Source organism: Plecotus auritus (genome assembly GCF_963455305.1).
Source record: "Plecotus auritus genome assembly, chromosome: 5".
Lineage (NCBI taxonomy): Eukaryota > Metazoa > Chordata > Mammalia > Chiroptera > Vespertilionidae > Plecotus > Plecotus auritus.
In genome coordinates, this window is record NC_137776.1 from 46,767,770 (window position 1) to 46,784,764 (window position 16,995).

General features: G+C 37.1%; 1 protein-coding gene across 2 annotated transcripts in view; it reads left to right on the forward strand.

The window, feature by feature from the left end:
• OLA1 (Obg like ATPase 1) overlaps nucleotides 1–16,995 on the forward strand; it is a 142,459-nt gene that overhangs the window by 21,641 nt on the left and 103,823 nt on the right. For both annotated transcript variants that reach the window (XM_080671450.1, XM_080671451.1), the window contains exon 4: nucleotides 1,863–1,990. In XM_080671450.1, the coding sequence (XP_080527576.1) occupies nucleotides 1,863–1,990 (128 nt within the window). The remainder of the gene's footprint in view (nucleotides 1–1,862; nucleotides 1,991–16,995) is intronic.

Genomic DNA, 16,995 nt, shown 5'->3' on the forward strand with positions numbered 1-16,995 from the left:
GCTAAGCCCCTTTGGCAAACCTCCTTAAGTCTTTCTAGGCAAATGGGGCAAGGTGAAGGTCTTAGAATCATTAATCATGCCTAGGGGAAGAGATTAAACTGCCTGGTATATAAAGTATATGCCACCCTTTTAGAGGTAGGGGTAGAGCCAGCTTCTCCAAAGCCCTGGGATACCTTGGGGAAGTATGGCTATCGAAATGAAAATGAATATAGTTACCAAGAGAAGGGGCAAAGGATTCTCGGGAGGCAACCACAATATCCAACAACAAAAAAAAAAGCTAACCACATTTTGTGTGTATTTCCTGTGGATTTGCTGATAACAATTGCCAAGTAATTACTATCTATATAAAAATTTTTTATGGAACAATTACTTTTAAAGGATTCATTTTCCATGCAGATAATAGGGAAGTATTTTGTGGAACTTTCATGTTGTATTTTATCATATGGTGAAACTGACATTCTAAAAAATAAATACTCCTTTAAAAATCGACAGAGAAGACATACATACATACATACATATACCTCCAGCTTATACCTTTGTCATATGATGTTGAAAACTATTTACTCATATACCTTAATTTCCATTTCTACATGGCTGACTGGTTTTTCTAACTTGGTTTCTGATTTGTGTTAACTGTGCCTTTACTTTGAGCAAAGCAAAGGTTATTTTGTATATATGTTTAATTCGGTTGCTGTTAACAACTGGATTATTACTATGATGATAACTGGATCACATCATTACTTGCAGTTTTGGGCTATATAATCTATATGGTGATTAAATGTGAATCCAGATATCCTGTGTTTGAATCCCCACAACTGGTTTCTTAACTCCTCTAAGGCTTAATTTCCTCATCTGTAAAGTAGGCTTAATAAATAACACCTACCTGAATAAAATTGTTTTGAACATTGAAATGATAATGCATGTAAAGCATTTAGTCCAATGCCTGACACCAGGTACATTGGCTTATTCTATGATGATTACCTTGCATTGAATCAGTATACTCTTTAAATGTTCTCTACTGCGTGTGTGTCTGTGTGTGTGTGTGTGTGTGTGTGTGTGTGTGTGTGTGCGCGCGCGCGCGCGCGCGCGCGTGCGGGTGTCTGTGCAGGTGTATATACCAATTAGAATAGGAAATATGTTTGAATCTTTAGAGACACAATAAAAATAGCTACTCTGCTTTATAACACTTTCCTAGGTAAGAAAGTTCTAATGTACTAAAAGATTATTTCTTTTTTGTTTTGTTTTTGTTATTTATTTACTAAATCATTATTAAGAGTCTTCTAAACATTATTTTAGAAAGGAAAGAATTAGGCCCTGGCCAGGTAGCTTAATAGGGTAGAATGTCATCCCAATACACCAAGCTTGTGGGTTCACTCCCCAGTCAGGGCATATACAAGAAGCAACCAATGAATGTATAGGTAGTGGAACAGCAAATTGATGTTTCTATCTCTCTTTCTCTTCCTTACCCTCTCTCTCAAATCAATAAACAAGAAATTAAAAAAGAAAAGAAGGACTTAATTCATGTAAAATGTTTGGGAAATCTATTTGGTTAATTAATAGGTTTCTTTTTTAAAAAATATAATTTTGTTGATTTTTTTTTTCTTTTATAGAGAAAGAGAGGAAGGAGAGGGAGAAAGAAAGAGAAACATTGATGTGAGAGCAGAACATCAATTGGCTGCTGCCTGTACACCCCCTACTGGGGCTAGAGCCTGCAACCCAGGCATGTACCTGATTGGGGATTGAACCACCAACCTTTTGGTGCATGGGATGATGCCTAACCAACTGAGCCATACCTGCCAGGGCAATGATAAGTAGGTTCTTAGTACTGTGTTACAAGAAAAATCTTTTGTTTTTTTTCTCAGTAAAATTCCTGCCTTTCTAAATGTAGTGGATATTGCTGGTCTTGTAAAAGGAGCTCACAATGGACAAGGCCTGGGAAATGCCTTTTTATCTCATATTAGTGCCTGTGATGGAATCTTTCATCTAACACGTAAGTACAATTGCTTATATACTTGATTGATTTCATTATGAACAATGTTTTCTTTCCATTATTGCTCAAATAAAATTAGAAATGACTGTTTAATAGAAGATTTGCTTTACTTCACAGGATGAATTGTGGATTCATCTGTTATTTGTGACTCTAATGTTATTTAGTATAATCTCCATATGAGAGTGCTTATTTCATAGCAAGTATATGACGTGTTGATATTATATTCTAATTTAATATTGTCCCCTGTTTTGGATTAGATTCATTGAGAAGTTTTTATGTGGAAGTAATTTTGTTAATTGTAGAGGCATTTTGAAATTTTCTTAACTTGTCGAACTTTTATGCATTCTTGCTTTTCCATGTGCCGAGAAGGAGGAATTGATAGAGGAGGGTCTTCCATTATTTCAGAGGAGAGAAGGGTGCCCAGGTTATTAATTAGAGATGAGAAGATTAAGGAGAGAGGGATATAAAGCAGAGAGAAAACAGGTAGAACTATGTGTTGGCTTGTGTTCTTTTGATCACTAAAGTGAGTTAAATGCATATATTAAGTAAATCTCTGACAGAATAGAAAGGTTTAGGTTAAGGCTCAAGTTAAGGCTGCATGTTAGGTAATAGTATTATAATGAGAAAATTAATGCAAACAAAGGAAACAAATTAGAAGTAGGGGCCAGCTGTGGTCTGGTTTAGTGTTTTTGTTTGTTATTGGTCCTTGACTATATACCTATAGCAATTGAAAATGAACATCTAGAAATAGATATGTCATTTGACTAATTTTTTTTGTCATTTGGATTTAATAAAATTGTGCTAGTTTTTTGAAAAAAATTCACTTGCTTAGTAATTCATTTTTATTGTATTTTACAAAAGCCCGCCACTAGTAGTTTGAGAAGCACTGATCTAGGTAGCTTCACCTTGGATGAAGGAATGGAGACATTTTCTGGAAGGGTTGTGGTACAGGCAAAGAATAAGGTTATGGGTGGGGTAGAGATGGTGGAAATTTTATTATATAGAGTAATGTACATTGGCGAGAGTCTCTGATTTTCTGACAGATTGTTTTTTTCATTGGTTCTGGTGACCCATATGAGAGTTTCAAAGAGAGGGTGGAATCAAGTGTGACTCCTGGGTTTCTGGGCTGGGCCAGTGGAATTATTTTTTATGTTATTCACTGAGATATTAAATATAGAAGAAGCAGCAAGTCTTGGGAGAGAGTTGATAAGTTCAGTTTGGACAGTTTTTTTTTAATTTGTATACCTAGGACATCCATATAGGAGATGTCTATAAGGAAGTAGAATTGATAGGGCAGGTGTGACAGGAATATGGGGGCAAGGGAACTGAAGGTTTGGGTGTCAGCATGATTAAACTGACAGGTAGAGTAGAACTTAACACAGGGTAGGAGTGAAAATAGGAGAGGACTCATTGATCTGATTTCCTGATGAGCTTCAAGAACAGATATGGGTATAAAGGGGGTATGTGGTTAGAGATGGATATTTGACTTAAATTTTCAAGAGCTGGAGCAATTTAGGATGATGGTAAGATTCTGATAATGGCCTGAAACCATTAATAAATGTAATCAAATCTTTGGTTTTATTGTCTTTTGTATAATATTTATCTGACTTGTTTTCCTAACTCTCAGGGGGGAAATGAATTTGGTTAGGATTATACATATTTTATTGTATTTCAGTCAGGCTGAAGTTATTGTTAAGAAAGGAAAAAAATATTGCTAAGAAAGGAACAAAATAGATCCAGAGACAGAGAAGCATGAAACAGACTGGTGAATCTCAGAGGGAAGGCGTGGGTAGAGAGAAATTAACCAAAGAAGTTATATGCATACTAGAGGCCCAGTGCGCAAATTTGTGCATGGGTGGGGTCCCTTGGCCTGGCCGGTGATCGGGGCCACAGGAAGTTGGCTGGCGGTGGGGAGGGAACGAGGGAGGTTCACTGGCTGGAGGGAGGGACCGCAGGAGGTTGGTCAGCCAGGGGGAGGGACCATGGGAGGATGGCCAGTGGCCCCGATTGGGGTCATCGGGGTGGCTGGCCAGAGGGAGGGACTGCGGGAAGTTGGCTGGCCATGGGAGGTTGGCTGTGGGAGTGTATTGATCACTAGGGGCAGCTCCTGTGTTGAGCGTTTGCCCCCTGGTGGTCAGTGCGCATCATAGTGACCGGTCGACCAGTTGTTCAGGTGTTCAGTCGCTTAGGCTTTTATATATATAGATATGCATAGCCCATGGACACAGACATATAATAGTATGGTGAAGGCCTGAGTGGGAATGGGTGCAGGGTAGAGAGGGTCAATGGGGGACAAAAAGGGGACATCTGTAATACTTACAGCAATAAAGATACATTAAAAAAAAAGAAAATAAGAATCTGTGATTGCAATATAAATAAATATCATCAATATGGGAAAAAAGAGTCTGTGGTTGGTCTGTGGCAAATTGGGAAAAGACAAGTTGTAAGAACAACCAAAGCACATTCCCAGAAATATCAACTAAGCAAGATAAGTACTCCCCTGGGACAATTCCTGAGTCTTCAGAGTAAACAGTTGTCCAATATCCATTCTCTCCTTTCCAGGTAACAGAATTCCTAACTGAACATATGGCCATCACAATATTAATGTCTTAAATTTTTATTTTTTGAATAATTTTAGATAGGTCATACATTGGAAAAGATAAAACATTTACATGGTTACAAAAGAAAATTGATATAATATTGGAGTACTCATTGTGAAATCTTGTTCCTACCCACATTTTGATTCCTCTGTTTTGCTTTCATAAGTGATAGCACTTACTTGTTGAAAATATTTTTATCAGTCTTTTCCTTAGATATCTATCTTATGTACTTTTATTCTTAGAAAGTTCTTATCCTCCACATAATCAGGTAAATATTCACAACTGTTTAAATTTATTTTTCTTTATTGAGATATAAATAATAAAGTGCATAAAACTCACAAATCTGAAGCATACAGCTGGATGCATTTGTATGCATGTGTACATTTGTGTAATCACCATGTAGATCAAGATAGAGAACATTTCTGTTACTCTTCTCAATCAGCCCCCACTCAGGGTAATCACTATTCTGGTTTATATTATCATTGATTAGTTTTGCTTATTGTTGAACTTTATATAAACATAATCATACATTCTATATTCTTTTGTTCTCTCCTCCTTTCAACATAATGATGATAAGAATCATCCCTATTGTGTATACTGGTATTGATAATTTGTATTTTGTGAAATTAGAAATTTGGATTTTATTCATTTTATGGCTGATATGTAGGATTATGCTGCTTAGTTAACAGAGTTGATGTTCTAGCAACTATATATCAACACACTGTGAATGGATTTGAGTGAGAAGAAGTTTGGGGCAAAAAGAACAGCCAGGAGGTTTTTGTAGCATTTCGTGGAGGAAATAATGAGGGCTGGATTTTGTAAAAATGTTCGTGGCAGTCGAAGGGAAAAACAAATTTGAGAGTCCTTGTAAAGAAGGGATAAGCTTTTCTTACATCTCTTATAAACATCCCTTATTCTTCTCAAATAAGACTGCCAAAGATTTAATACAGAATAGGGAAATAACAACCGTATTATAGAAAGCAAATTCTTTTTAAATTTATACGTGCAGTAACTTCTGGTAATAGATCTTTTATTTAGAAAAATGATTAATTTTTCCTCTGGAGTTTAATGGGCCAATGTGACTTGTTTTTACTGATTTTTTAGAAGCAATATAATTTCCTATTGTTAGATTTTTTAAAGCTTTGAATATGATGGGTTTATTGATTTCACTGAATCCTTTTAAAGCTGGCATTAGAAGTTTTGAGGTGGTATTTTAACAGGAATTGAAGGCATTTGTGTGCTATCTGAAGGACAGCACCTTTGTCAGTTTTGCTGTACCTACTGTCATGCTATCTATATATATAAAAGCCTATGCAACTGAACAACCCGTCGGCCAGTTGCTATTACGCACACTGACCACCAGGGGGCAGACGCTCAACGTTGGAGCTGCCCCCTGGTGGTCAGTGCTCTCCCACAGCGCGAGTGCCGCTGAGCTGACCGACGGGTGCCAGGCACAGGGCTCATGGCTGGCCGCTACAGCCCGGAGACCATAGTGGAGCAGCAGTGAGCCTACCGAGCGGCAGTGGTGGCAGGCGCAGCAGGGCCAAGATGAGCAGGAGCGGCAAGCAGGAGTGGCAGACGGCATTGGACTGCCGGTTTTGGCCCGATCCCCGTAGGCTACGCCAAGAGACCCCACCGGTGCACGTGCACCCAGCCTCTAATTTATAGATAAAACTTGTTCAAGTTTTTCAACAGGTACTTAGAGATATGACCATGTAGACTGGAAATAAGAGTTCTGCTTTCTGAGGTATGGGCCAGTTTTGTTATCAATTTAGAAATGTATAGGAAGTTCAGGTTTACAGAACGGTTCATTATAAAGTATACTAGAGGCCTGTTGCATGAAGAGATTTGTGCAATAGTCCTTCCTTCCCCTGACTGCCAGCACCGGTTTTCCTCCAGCACCCGGCACCCAGGCCTTTGCTCTGGCTGCGGCCTTCAGTCTTCGCTCTGGGAAGAGCACCACTCCTGTAGCTCCCTCCGCCCCCATCCTCCCCTTTATAGCAGGCGTCCAGTCCCGCTCGGCCATTCTGTGCCTGCAAGCGTGCTGCCCAGAGGCCCGGAGTGGCTGGGGGGCGGGGCTGCCGCCATCTTTGTCGGCTTAATTTGAATACTCACTCCTGATTGGCGTATTGAAGTGATAGTCCATTTGCATGTTTCTCTTTTATTAGTGTAGACTAGAGGTCCAGTGCACAAAATTCATGCATGGGTAGGGTCCCTAGGCCTGGCCAGCAATCAAGGCTGATCTGTGGGGCGACCGGCAGGGTGATCAGGGGGCCCCCGTTGGCACCCGCCTTGGCTGGCCTGGCGCTGCCTTCTTGCCGGACCACCCCCTGCCGCCGCCGCCAGTTGCTTCCTTCTGTGGGGTGACCAACGGGGTGATCAGGGGGCCCCCACTGGCACCCGCCTTGGCTGGCCTGGGGCCTGCGGGCTGGGGGCAGCTCATGCGTTGAGCATCTTCCCCCTGGTGGTCAGTTCATGTCATAGCGACCGGTCATTCCACCAGTCATTCTGCCGTTTGGTCGATTTGCATATTAGGCTTTTATTATATAGGATAATTATAATTATGTATAGTTGTAGAAAACAGAATTTCAAATGCAATTTGATTATTTTCAGCTAAGTTGGTGTGTATATGCACATGTGTGTGAATGTATGTGGGATGTTGGTGGTAATGGTGGGAGTATGGGATATACTGCCCTGTTTTTTCCTGAGTTGTATTCTAGTTAGCTTTTTAAAGTTAAATTTTCTGCCTGTGGATTTATTTTGAACTGTTTGTGTGAACTTCAGTTGCATTTATTATTTTGCTGTGTTGACTTCTAAAAGGAATTTGAACTGTCTTACAATAAAATACATTAAAATAATAGGAAAATGATGAAGGTGCATAATGAAGAGAGATTAAAAGGAGTGGAGTAAATGGATGGTCAGGAGCCTAAGTACACAGTAACACATAACCCATACCAAATAAAATTGTTAAAATTGAGAATAAACCTTACTATTGAGCATCGTGGCAGCCAAGGCAAAGAGAATAAAATATGGGTTGTCTAATTTCATATATATATTTGATATCTATCAGACGAGATAACCCTTTTTTAGCTCTGAATTGAAACTTACTGCATTTTTGTAGGAGAGGCCTGAGGCACAGCCCAGAGTATAGTGTTTTCTGTTAGCTTGCATAAAAGGCAGTAATTTGGAAGCAATCTTTCACTCCTCTTAAAATACTTAATTTGTAGCTTCAGTTTATACAGGGGATAAGGTAACTATGGAGTTAGCATATTTTTAAGCTACTTTTTCTGGGTATGAACATGCTTTGGCAGTTATGGCACAGCAATATTAACATTAGCGTGTGTCTGAATAGTTAGCATTTTATTTTGATTTCTAGAAGAAGGGAAATGATTATTAAGCAACTGGTAAATGTTAGGTACTATGGTAGGTTCTTTCGAATATATTTTTCTGTTTAATCTTAACATTCTGCATGATTGTTGTTATCCCAGTTGTACAGATGAGGATATTGAGAGAGAAAGGTTAAGTGGTTTTCCTAGGGTACATAGCTAGTAAATTGGGAGCCTATCTTTCTTTTTTAAAGTTCTTTATCTTTCCAGTCTTCCCACCATACTACACTGCTTTTGTACATTTTTAAATTGGAATATGTAGCATGTTTAAGATTCGTGTGTGTGTGTGTGTGTGTGTGTGTGTGGCGGGGGCGGGATGGGGGAGAGAGAGAGAGGGAAAGAATTAAAATGCTTGGTGTACATTGTTTTTCAGAGAATATCTGCTGTGCACAATAGTGGCCTATGAGGCGTATCAGGAGAAATTTCTGAAGAGACAGGTGCTGTATAATGATTTTAAAGAATTAGGTTATAGTTTTTGTTCTTTTGTTGCCATCAAATATTTATTGAGCACTTATTATGTGCTAGGTGTGCTAAGTACTTTATGTGAGGAATTTTATTTAATTCTCAGAAGATGTCAGAAGTGGGTAGAGAGAGGTTAGGAAATTTGTCCAAGATTACACAGCTGGTAAATGGTATAGTCAGGAGTAGTATCATTCAGGTAAATCTAACTCCAAAACCTGCATTGTTAGCTTTTGTACCAGTGCTGACCAACAGAAATTTAATGTGAGCCATAAATGTGAGCTATATGTGTAATTTAAATATTTCTGATAGCCAGAGATATTTTTTAAAAAGTAAAAAGAAGGGGTGAAATGAATTTTAAAAAAGTAAAAAAAAAAGGTGAAATGAATTTTAATAACATACTTAATATAGCAAAAATACTATGGCAACATTTAGTCAATATAAAAATTGTTGATATATTTTGGTAACATGTCTTTGAAATCTGGTGTGTAATTTACACTTAGAGTAGATCTCCATTTGGACAAGCCACATTTTAAGTATTTAACAGCCACACATGGCTAGTAGCTATAGTATCGGACAGCTCAGCTCTACATTATACTCATAGAAAGAAATTTGAAGAAATGTCAAATCATTGATAGATTTTTGGAGAATAGAATTGTGGTGGAGAGAGAGACAGGTGACTTTTCATTTTACTTTAGACTCTTGGCTCTTTTTTTAAGTCAATATATGATCTGATTTTTAAAACAGAAAATTTCCAATTTAAATACTAATATAAAGTGTTTACAAATGATTCAAATAAAATTCCCAAGAGTTCTGTATTAAAACTATGAGGAGATGGCATTTGCTTAGAATCTTGTGATTCAAGAGTTGTCAGGGATCTATTTCTGTCTCTATAAGATGTTTGATTTTTAAGCTGGATAAATCATAATGGTTGTGCTGGGATGACTTAGTGAAGGAGTTTACACTCATATAAGTAAATCAATAGGTTTTGTTGTTAAAGAAGTTACTTCCTGGATTGCTCTCACAGCTTGTTTGTATGGTCTGTTCCTGCCACAAAGTGATCCTTGGATTTCTCAGATGGCTGAGTGAGTGTGTGCCTGTTGAGGGGAAGATGGGAGGCTGCAGGGAAGGCAGGACTGCACTTATACCTCTTTATCCTAATAACTAATATTTTTGTGTGCAATTATCTCTTCCCCATTCTATGTCTTCTTGATGAGGGGATATTATCCAGCTTTCTCTTTTTTCACTCTGGGAGCCTGACTGAGGGAACCTTATTTTGCCCACCTAACCTAAGTTGGACTTTAAAAGATGAAAATATTGAGGGACTGTCATTGAGAATTCAGTATTTCAAATGCATTTGATTATATTCTTAGCAATTTTATTGTCTTTATTAGAGGCCTGGTGCACGAAATTCGTGTGCAGGTACAGTCCCTAGGCCTGGCCTGCAATCAGGGCCATCTTCCCCAGCTGCCCGCAGCCAGCCCCACCCCCTGCTGTCACCCACCTCTGGTTCCCCATTCGCCATTGGGTGATTGGAGCCTGATGGCTGGGGGAAGGGACCGAGAGATGGTCAGTGCGCCTCATAGTGACTGCGAGCGGTCAATCTGGTCGTTCTGCCATTAGGGTCAATTTGCATATTGCTGTTTTATTATATAGGATACTAATTGTTTTAATATGCACAATGCAAAGTCACCTAAATAAAATTCCTTTGCTGATTTGTCAAAGCAAAGGGAAACGATTGCTAGTCATTCCAGCACTTCGTTGTTTGAATATAATCAGTAGCCATCTACTTGATATCAAAAACTGTTCCCTTATAATAGGTCAAATTATATGCAATTAGGGTACAAAAACTTGTGCTTTAGAAAAAATGAGTATCATTCCATAGTGCATATAAAATTATAGTTTAATTATGTGTTTGCACCCCTTCCCTTCATACCTTATGAGTACACAGTTTTGTTTTTTATCAGATTTCACTCTACCTTTTAATTATAAATGGCCAGATGTTGTTACTTTAAAAATATTCATTATATATAAAAATTTCTTAATGATATAGGCTTATTATGAACAAATTGGAAATAATTTAGGTGTTCAAGTAAAATTTCATGTTTGTCCCTTCTTCCCAGTCTTCAGAAGTAATTGTGTTTCTTTTTTAAAAAATCAGAAAGGATATATGCTTTTTTTCTTCTACTGATTATATGGAAGAGGTTAGTTGCTATTTGAATTTACTCTTCAATGTTTATTTTCCTTAGAAAAAGGAGTCTACTTCATTAAGTAGAGCATTTCAGTTTTTGAGATAACTGCTAATGGTACTATTTGATTTTGATGTCATTTCTTTTTGTTTTGGAAGGTCTATCCAGTTTTATAATTCTTAGAAAATACTTGTCTTCTCCTGAGCCCCCCAATATGATTTTAAGTTATTCATTGATTTTACTTATATCTCAGCCTTCACCCTTCTTAAACTGGGTAGACAAGTTCTTACCCATAGAGAGCTAAGATAATCTATGTAGATGATTTCTGTGCAGATGGTTAGAATTTTTGGCCAGGAAAAATAAAAGTCCTTCTTCCTTCTCCTTTGTTATTAATGACAGATGCATTTTCATTCTGTTTTATATTACTGTCCCTCTGTATCTGTTTGAATTTAAATATCTAAATTGCTTAGAGCTTTAATGTAAGATTCCAGTGAGCTCCTTTAGTTTTTTGTTGCCTATGTTAGCTAAAAAGAGATGAAGGTAGCACTGATGGAAGAAATAGGTTTTAAGTTGCCTTTCTAGTTTATGTGGAATTGGAGCCCTCCAGGCACTACAACTTTATTGAACTGCTAAATGAGAAGGTAAAAATGCCTTCATTTAATTACCATCCCCTCTTAGGTTAAGTTGGGTGTTTATATGTTTTGTAAATCACCTTTAATTACCACAAACATAAATTACTGTTTTCAAGAGCCCCCCGCCCCCATAAGCACAGTCATTTAAAAGTTTAAAATGAGTCACACATTTTTGCATAGACACAAATTGCCAATATAAAGCTGTCTGTGATTGTATCCTAAAATAATGGAGTTTTTTTCCTTGGGTCCTGTAATTTTCTTTTTCAGCAGTATTTATTAATTTAATCTAGTATTGGATTGCAGTAAACAATCTGACCAAAAAGCATATGTTTTCTTTGTTTCTTTGGTACAAATTCAATGGATTAAGTAATTATGCAGTGGTTCTCATCTACATATACAATGCATTCTAATAACCAACTCTGTTTACTGTGGAAAATATTGTAGCAGTAGGAAACTGTTCCTTCTACTTTGCACTGTAATATTGTATGAAGCTATTTAATCTACTAGCTATTTCCAGTTTAATTGTTTGAATATATCCTCATATTCATAGTGGTCTTATAATATCTACTTTAGGTACATGAGGCATTTTCATTTTTTCTTGAATGTCTTTTCTGACATGTTTTAGAGATCTTGTGTCCTTTCCTCTTTGCTCAAAATAGCAACTATATGGATTCTTTTTAAAACTCTTCTCTCACTAATGAGTTGAAATTACTCAGGGATGTGAGGGCAACTTCTAAGGTCCTGGAGAGTCTCTTGATCTTTAAGCATCGAATTTTTGAACCGTATTTTTCTTAGTTGTCAAAACACTGTCATTATGTTAAGTTAAAAATGTAAGTATTGAGACTGATTTGGTTTTGAAAAACCAGTGCATTCATTGTTACATTTAACTTGCATGAATGAAATCAGATGAGCACTTGTGTTTTATTACATGAGCCTTCAATTTCCTCAAACTTGTCCTTTTGCAAATTTTACACTGACACCTTTAAACCATCCATTGTATCTTGGACACAGTTTTCGTACATCAGTGACTTATAATTTTGAGCTTGTGGCTTGGTAGTGTAACTTGCCAGCTCAGGCATTTGAAAGAAAGGTGGAGCTTCTTCTAAGGACTACAGGCTGTGTAGCAGCACTGGTCCTTTAGAACCTTAAGTTTCCTCTCGTCTGCATTGGTGAAGTCAAGGTGTCTCTTCAGAACTCCCAGACTGGCTCTGAGTATGGAATTTGCTTGTCTAATCTGTGATATCCTCTTCCTGGCCCACCTTCTCCATTCCAAATCTGTCTTTGCTGTCCTTGCTCCCTCTGTGGGAGGGAAGAAAAATCCCTGCCTGGCTGGCCTGGACTTGACTGACTCAGCTCTTACCATAGTACCTAAACAAACCCATTGTGCCACCAGACCTTTAGATATTTTGCACTTTACATAGGTAAGGAGTTGGCTCAGGGGAAGATGGTTTTGTTTCTCTTCCCTCGAACCGAGATGAAAGGGACAACAGTATCCACCTTCTCTTAAGGCCAATCTTTTTCTCTCTCATGCCAGGTTGTCAGATGGATAGAAGAACTGAAACCATGGGTTATACATTAATTTTTAGCTTTCTGGGAATATTGGAATATGTTTTTAGTTATTTTGTTATGGTAGATAATTCTCCAGTGAATGACTTTATTGTATTATTTCCTTTTGCCTTTATTGTATTATTTCTTAAAGTATTTATTAAAGAAGAAATTGAGTCAAAGGATACTTATTTTACCGTATATTTAACTTTTGCTAGACATTGCCATGTTGATTTTCAAAAGGAATTCTTGAATTTGATTTTAGTAGAATTACCATATCCTGTTTAAGCAACTATGAATGTAAATTATACAGTATATATTGGGAACAACTTAAAGTGTATATAAATCAGTCAAATAAGACTACCTCATAACTATTTACCCTATGGAGAGTAAGGGAAGAGCTGGGTGACTTGCATAGGGAAACAGCTGGAGATGCCTGAAGAGTGAGACTTATTTCTAAAGCCTATATAGCTAGGCAGTTGTTGGGAGAGAATAGAGAAGTCTGAATGCCCTGGAATTCATTAGGGTGATGGCATGTACGTGGTCTGCTGTACTTGGCAGGATTTTGCAGTTGATCTGAGTTAAGTTTGATGTAAATTATGACCAGGCTATAATTTTAATCCTTCTCTGTGATAATTTCTTTCTGCTCTTTTTTGTCAGCCTCTCTTTGCTAACTTTGTGATTAATGGATGAGAATTTAAAAGTTTGCTTCTTTCGATTTGAGAGGCTTAGGAGACTTGCCTATTTTACTTGTAAATAAAAGGTTTGTAGTGAGTATATGCATCAAAGGATTATTATATTATAAACACCACTATTATTTCCACTAAATGACTTGGATAACATTTTACTAGAGAATCTAAAAAAGGAAACAGAGTTAATGTTATTTCGTATAGTATACTTACACCTGGTGTCTGTGAAAATATATACACTTGTATGTATTATATTTCCATATTCTTTTTGATAACTTTCCCATACCAGCTAAAGGCAGAATAATAACCAACCTATGCTGGACTGATGGTGCTATCCACTGACAGCTGGTGAAAGGAACTGTTCTGCCAATATTTTTCCTTTTCTTTCCCTTTACATAATATTAATAACGAGTACTATTACCAGAAGTTTTATTTATTGAGGATTAATATGTTACAGGCAGTATACTAAAGAATCTGTTACCTCATTTAATCTTTCACAATATTTACATGAAATATATATTACTAATCCTGTTTTTCATACTAGAAAAACAATTAGGTTAAGTATCTCGCTCAAGTTAGTAAATGACAGAACTTGGAGTTGAATCTGGGTACTTGGATCTATAGTCCTTCCTTTTAAAACCACTATCCAATATGTTGGGTGTATTTTTAGTTAATTGATTATAAAATTCATAGTCCTATGTTTTATTTCGTTTTTAATTCTCACCTGAGGATATATTTTATTGATTTTATAGAGTGGAAGGGAGAGACAGACAGACAGGAAGAGAGGAAGAGAAACATCAATGTGAGAGGGAAACATTGATTGGTTGCCTTCTGTTCGTGCCCTGACCAGGGATCAACCCACAACCTGGGTATGTGACCTGACTGGGAATTGGACCCACAACCTTTTGGTGTACGGGATGATGCTCCAACCAACTGAGCCACCCCGTCCAGGGCCATGGTCGTGGATCAAATTGATTATTTGTTGTTAGTAGTGATCAATATTAACGGTTTCACCTGGTTTTAGAAGCTCATAATACACCACACCTTCCTGATCCCACCAAACACAGAGCATTGTCTTCTTTCCAAAGCGATTTGGCCTTGCAGTCCATTTTGATGGTTGACCTGGATCAACCCATGATTCTATGTGTTTGGGATTCTCAAAATAAAACCACTTTTCATCGCCAGTCACAATTTGATGCAAAAAAGACTTCCTTTCGTGCCATTGAAGCAACATTTTACTGATGACTTTTCGGTTTTCCATTTGTCTTTCGTTCAATTGATGTGGCACCCATTTTCCTGCCTTTAAAATCTTTCCCATTGCTTATAAACAATCGGAAATTGTTTGCTGAACAACGTTTAATCTTTCTGAAAGTTGTTTTTAGTTTGACACACATCTTCATCCAATAATGCTTGTAATTGTTGGTCTTCAAACTTTTTCGGTTGACCTGGACATTTTTTGTCTTTCACATTGAAATCATCACCTTTAAAGCGTTAAAAACAGCGTTCATAAGTATCTTGAGATGGAGCATGTTCACCATAAGCTTTCCAAAGTATTCAGCAGCACTTTTCTTCAAAATAAAGTAATGATTTATAACTTCCGCAAATGCTCTTTTTTTGGGCACGAAATTCGACATGTTTAAGCGTAAAAATATCTATGATGTTAACACCTTCAGAAAATTTGACCCATGAAGTTTTGAAGTTTGTTGTCAATACAACAAAATAGCATACATATCAAATTGCATATATATCAACATATGTGTAACTCCATCTATTGAAAAAAATCTGCATTATTAACCGGTACACCTAGTAAGTATTTAGTTACCTTTACCTTAAAACCTAGTTACTTCATAGTCTCTTTTTGAACCTAAAGTACTCATGGTGATTACTTTGATGTTTATTAGCACTTCTAGGGATACAGCTCAGAGGGAAAGAGAGATCACATTTAGTTAGAGAAGTCATTTTTTGTTGTTGTTAAAATAGATGTTGTGTAGGTTTCTTTGAAAGGAATTTATCTATACTAATAAAAGGGTATTATGCTCATTAGACCGGATGTCTTCCAGATATCCATCTGGACGTCCTTCTGCACAAAGCCATGGTAGCGGGGACCAAGGCAGAGGCAGTTAGGGGCGACCAGGCCTGCAGGGGAGGGCAGTTAGGGGTGATCAGGCCAGCAGGCAGAGGCAGTTAGGGGCAATCAGGCAGGCAGGCAGGTGAGCAATTAGGAGCCAGTGGTCCCGGATTGCGAGAGGGCTGTCCAACTGCCGGTTTAGGCCAGATCCCAAACCGGCAGTCAAACATCCCCCAAAGGGTCCTGGATTGGAGAGGGTGCAGGCCGGACTGAGGGACCTCTCCCGTGCACGAATTTTGTGCACCAGGCCTCTAGTGTATTTTAAAGGAACTATAACTTACTTTAGAAAATGGGTGCTTTCTCTTAATTAGGATCACTATGTCATGTTTTTATCTAGAATTTTTAAAATTTTATTTAAAGATTACAGGAGTTTATTTTTACCAAACAAGGATTCCATTGAAATACTTTGCTGACTTAGGCTTTTTGCCCTCTCTTGGTTATGTGGGTTGGATACAAAAAAAATGGGATTCTATTGATGTTTTCCTAGGATAAAGTTGGCATGATGAGTTGGTTCATTAATATCCTCCACAGGTAATTAGTAATACTTTTTTAATCATGATAAATTCATAGATTTATACACTTTTTATGTTTTAGTTCATTGCAGTTATCCTCCTTACTGATGTTCAAGTTGTTTCATCTTTGACTGAGGAAGCCTCTTAAGTTGGCTCCTGAACTCTAATACTACACTAGTTAGTGATATTTGATAGCTTTGTGCTATCTGGTATGATGTGAAGGATATTCCTGGGTTAGCAATTCTGTATCCTGCTCTAGATCTGGAAGTAGCCAAATGTTCAAAGAATTCTGGTCCCTTTTTCTAACTGCTGTAGCCTTTCTTACTCATCTCTCTTTATAGCCCCCTAGAGAAATCATTTTTTTAAAAGAATGCAACTTATCTTCATGTAGGCTAATATAAATTGATATTTACCATATTAGAAATTAAAACTAAGATTATAAAATATTATTTTTAGTGTATTTAAAATAGCATGATAAACCCATTACATATATGTTAATATATAATTTTTTTGGAAAATAGTTATATTTTTTAAAACAAAGATATTTAATAAGAATTATAAGATTGTTTTATATTTTGTAAATCTCTTTAATGACTGGCATAATAGAAGATAACTGGATTATCATAGTTGCTTGTTCATTGAATATTTTGCAATTATCTGTTTTAGTTGTGGTATATGAAGAAAATCTGGCTTCACACAGATACATGGTTGGAAAAAGGAAGAATATTTTAATAACCATTTCAAAAATTGTGAATATTGTTTGATACTACATAAAAACTTGACAAATAGAAGTTTCTTAAAAGTTAATGGAATGTAGAATCTGCAACTACTAGTATAGCAATGGACATTTTGAACTATTACCATT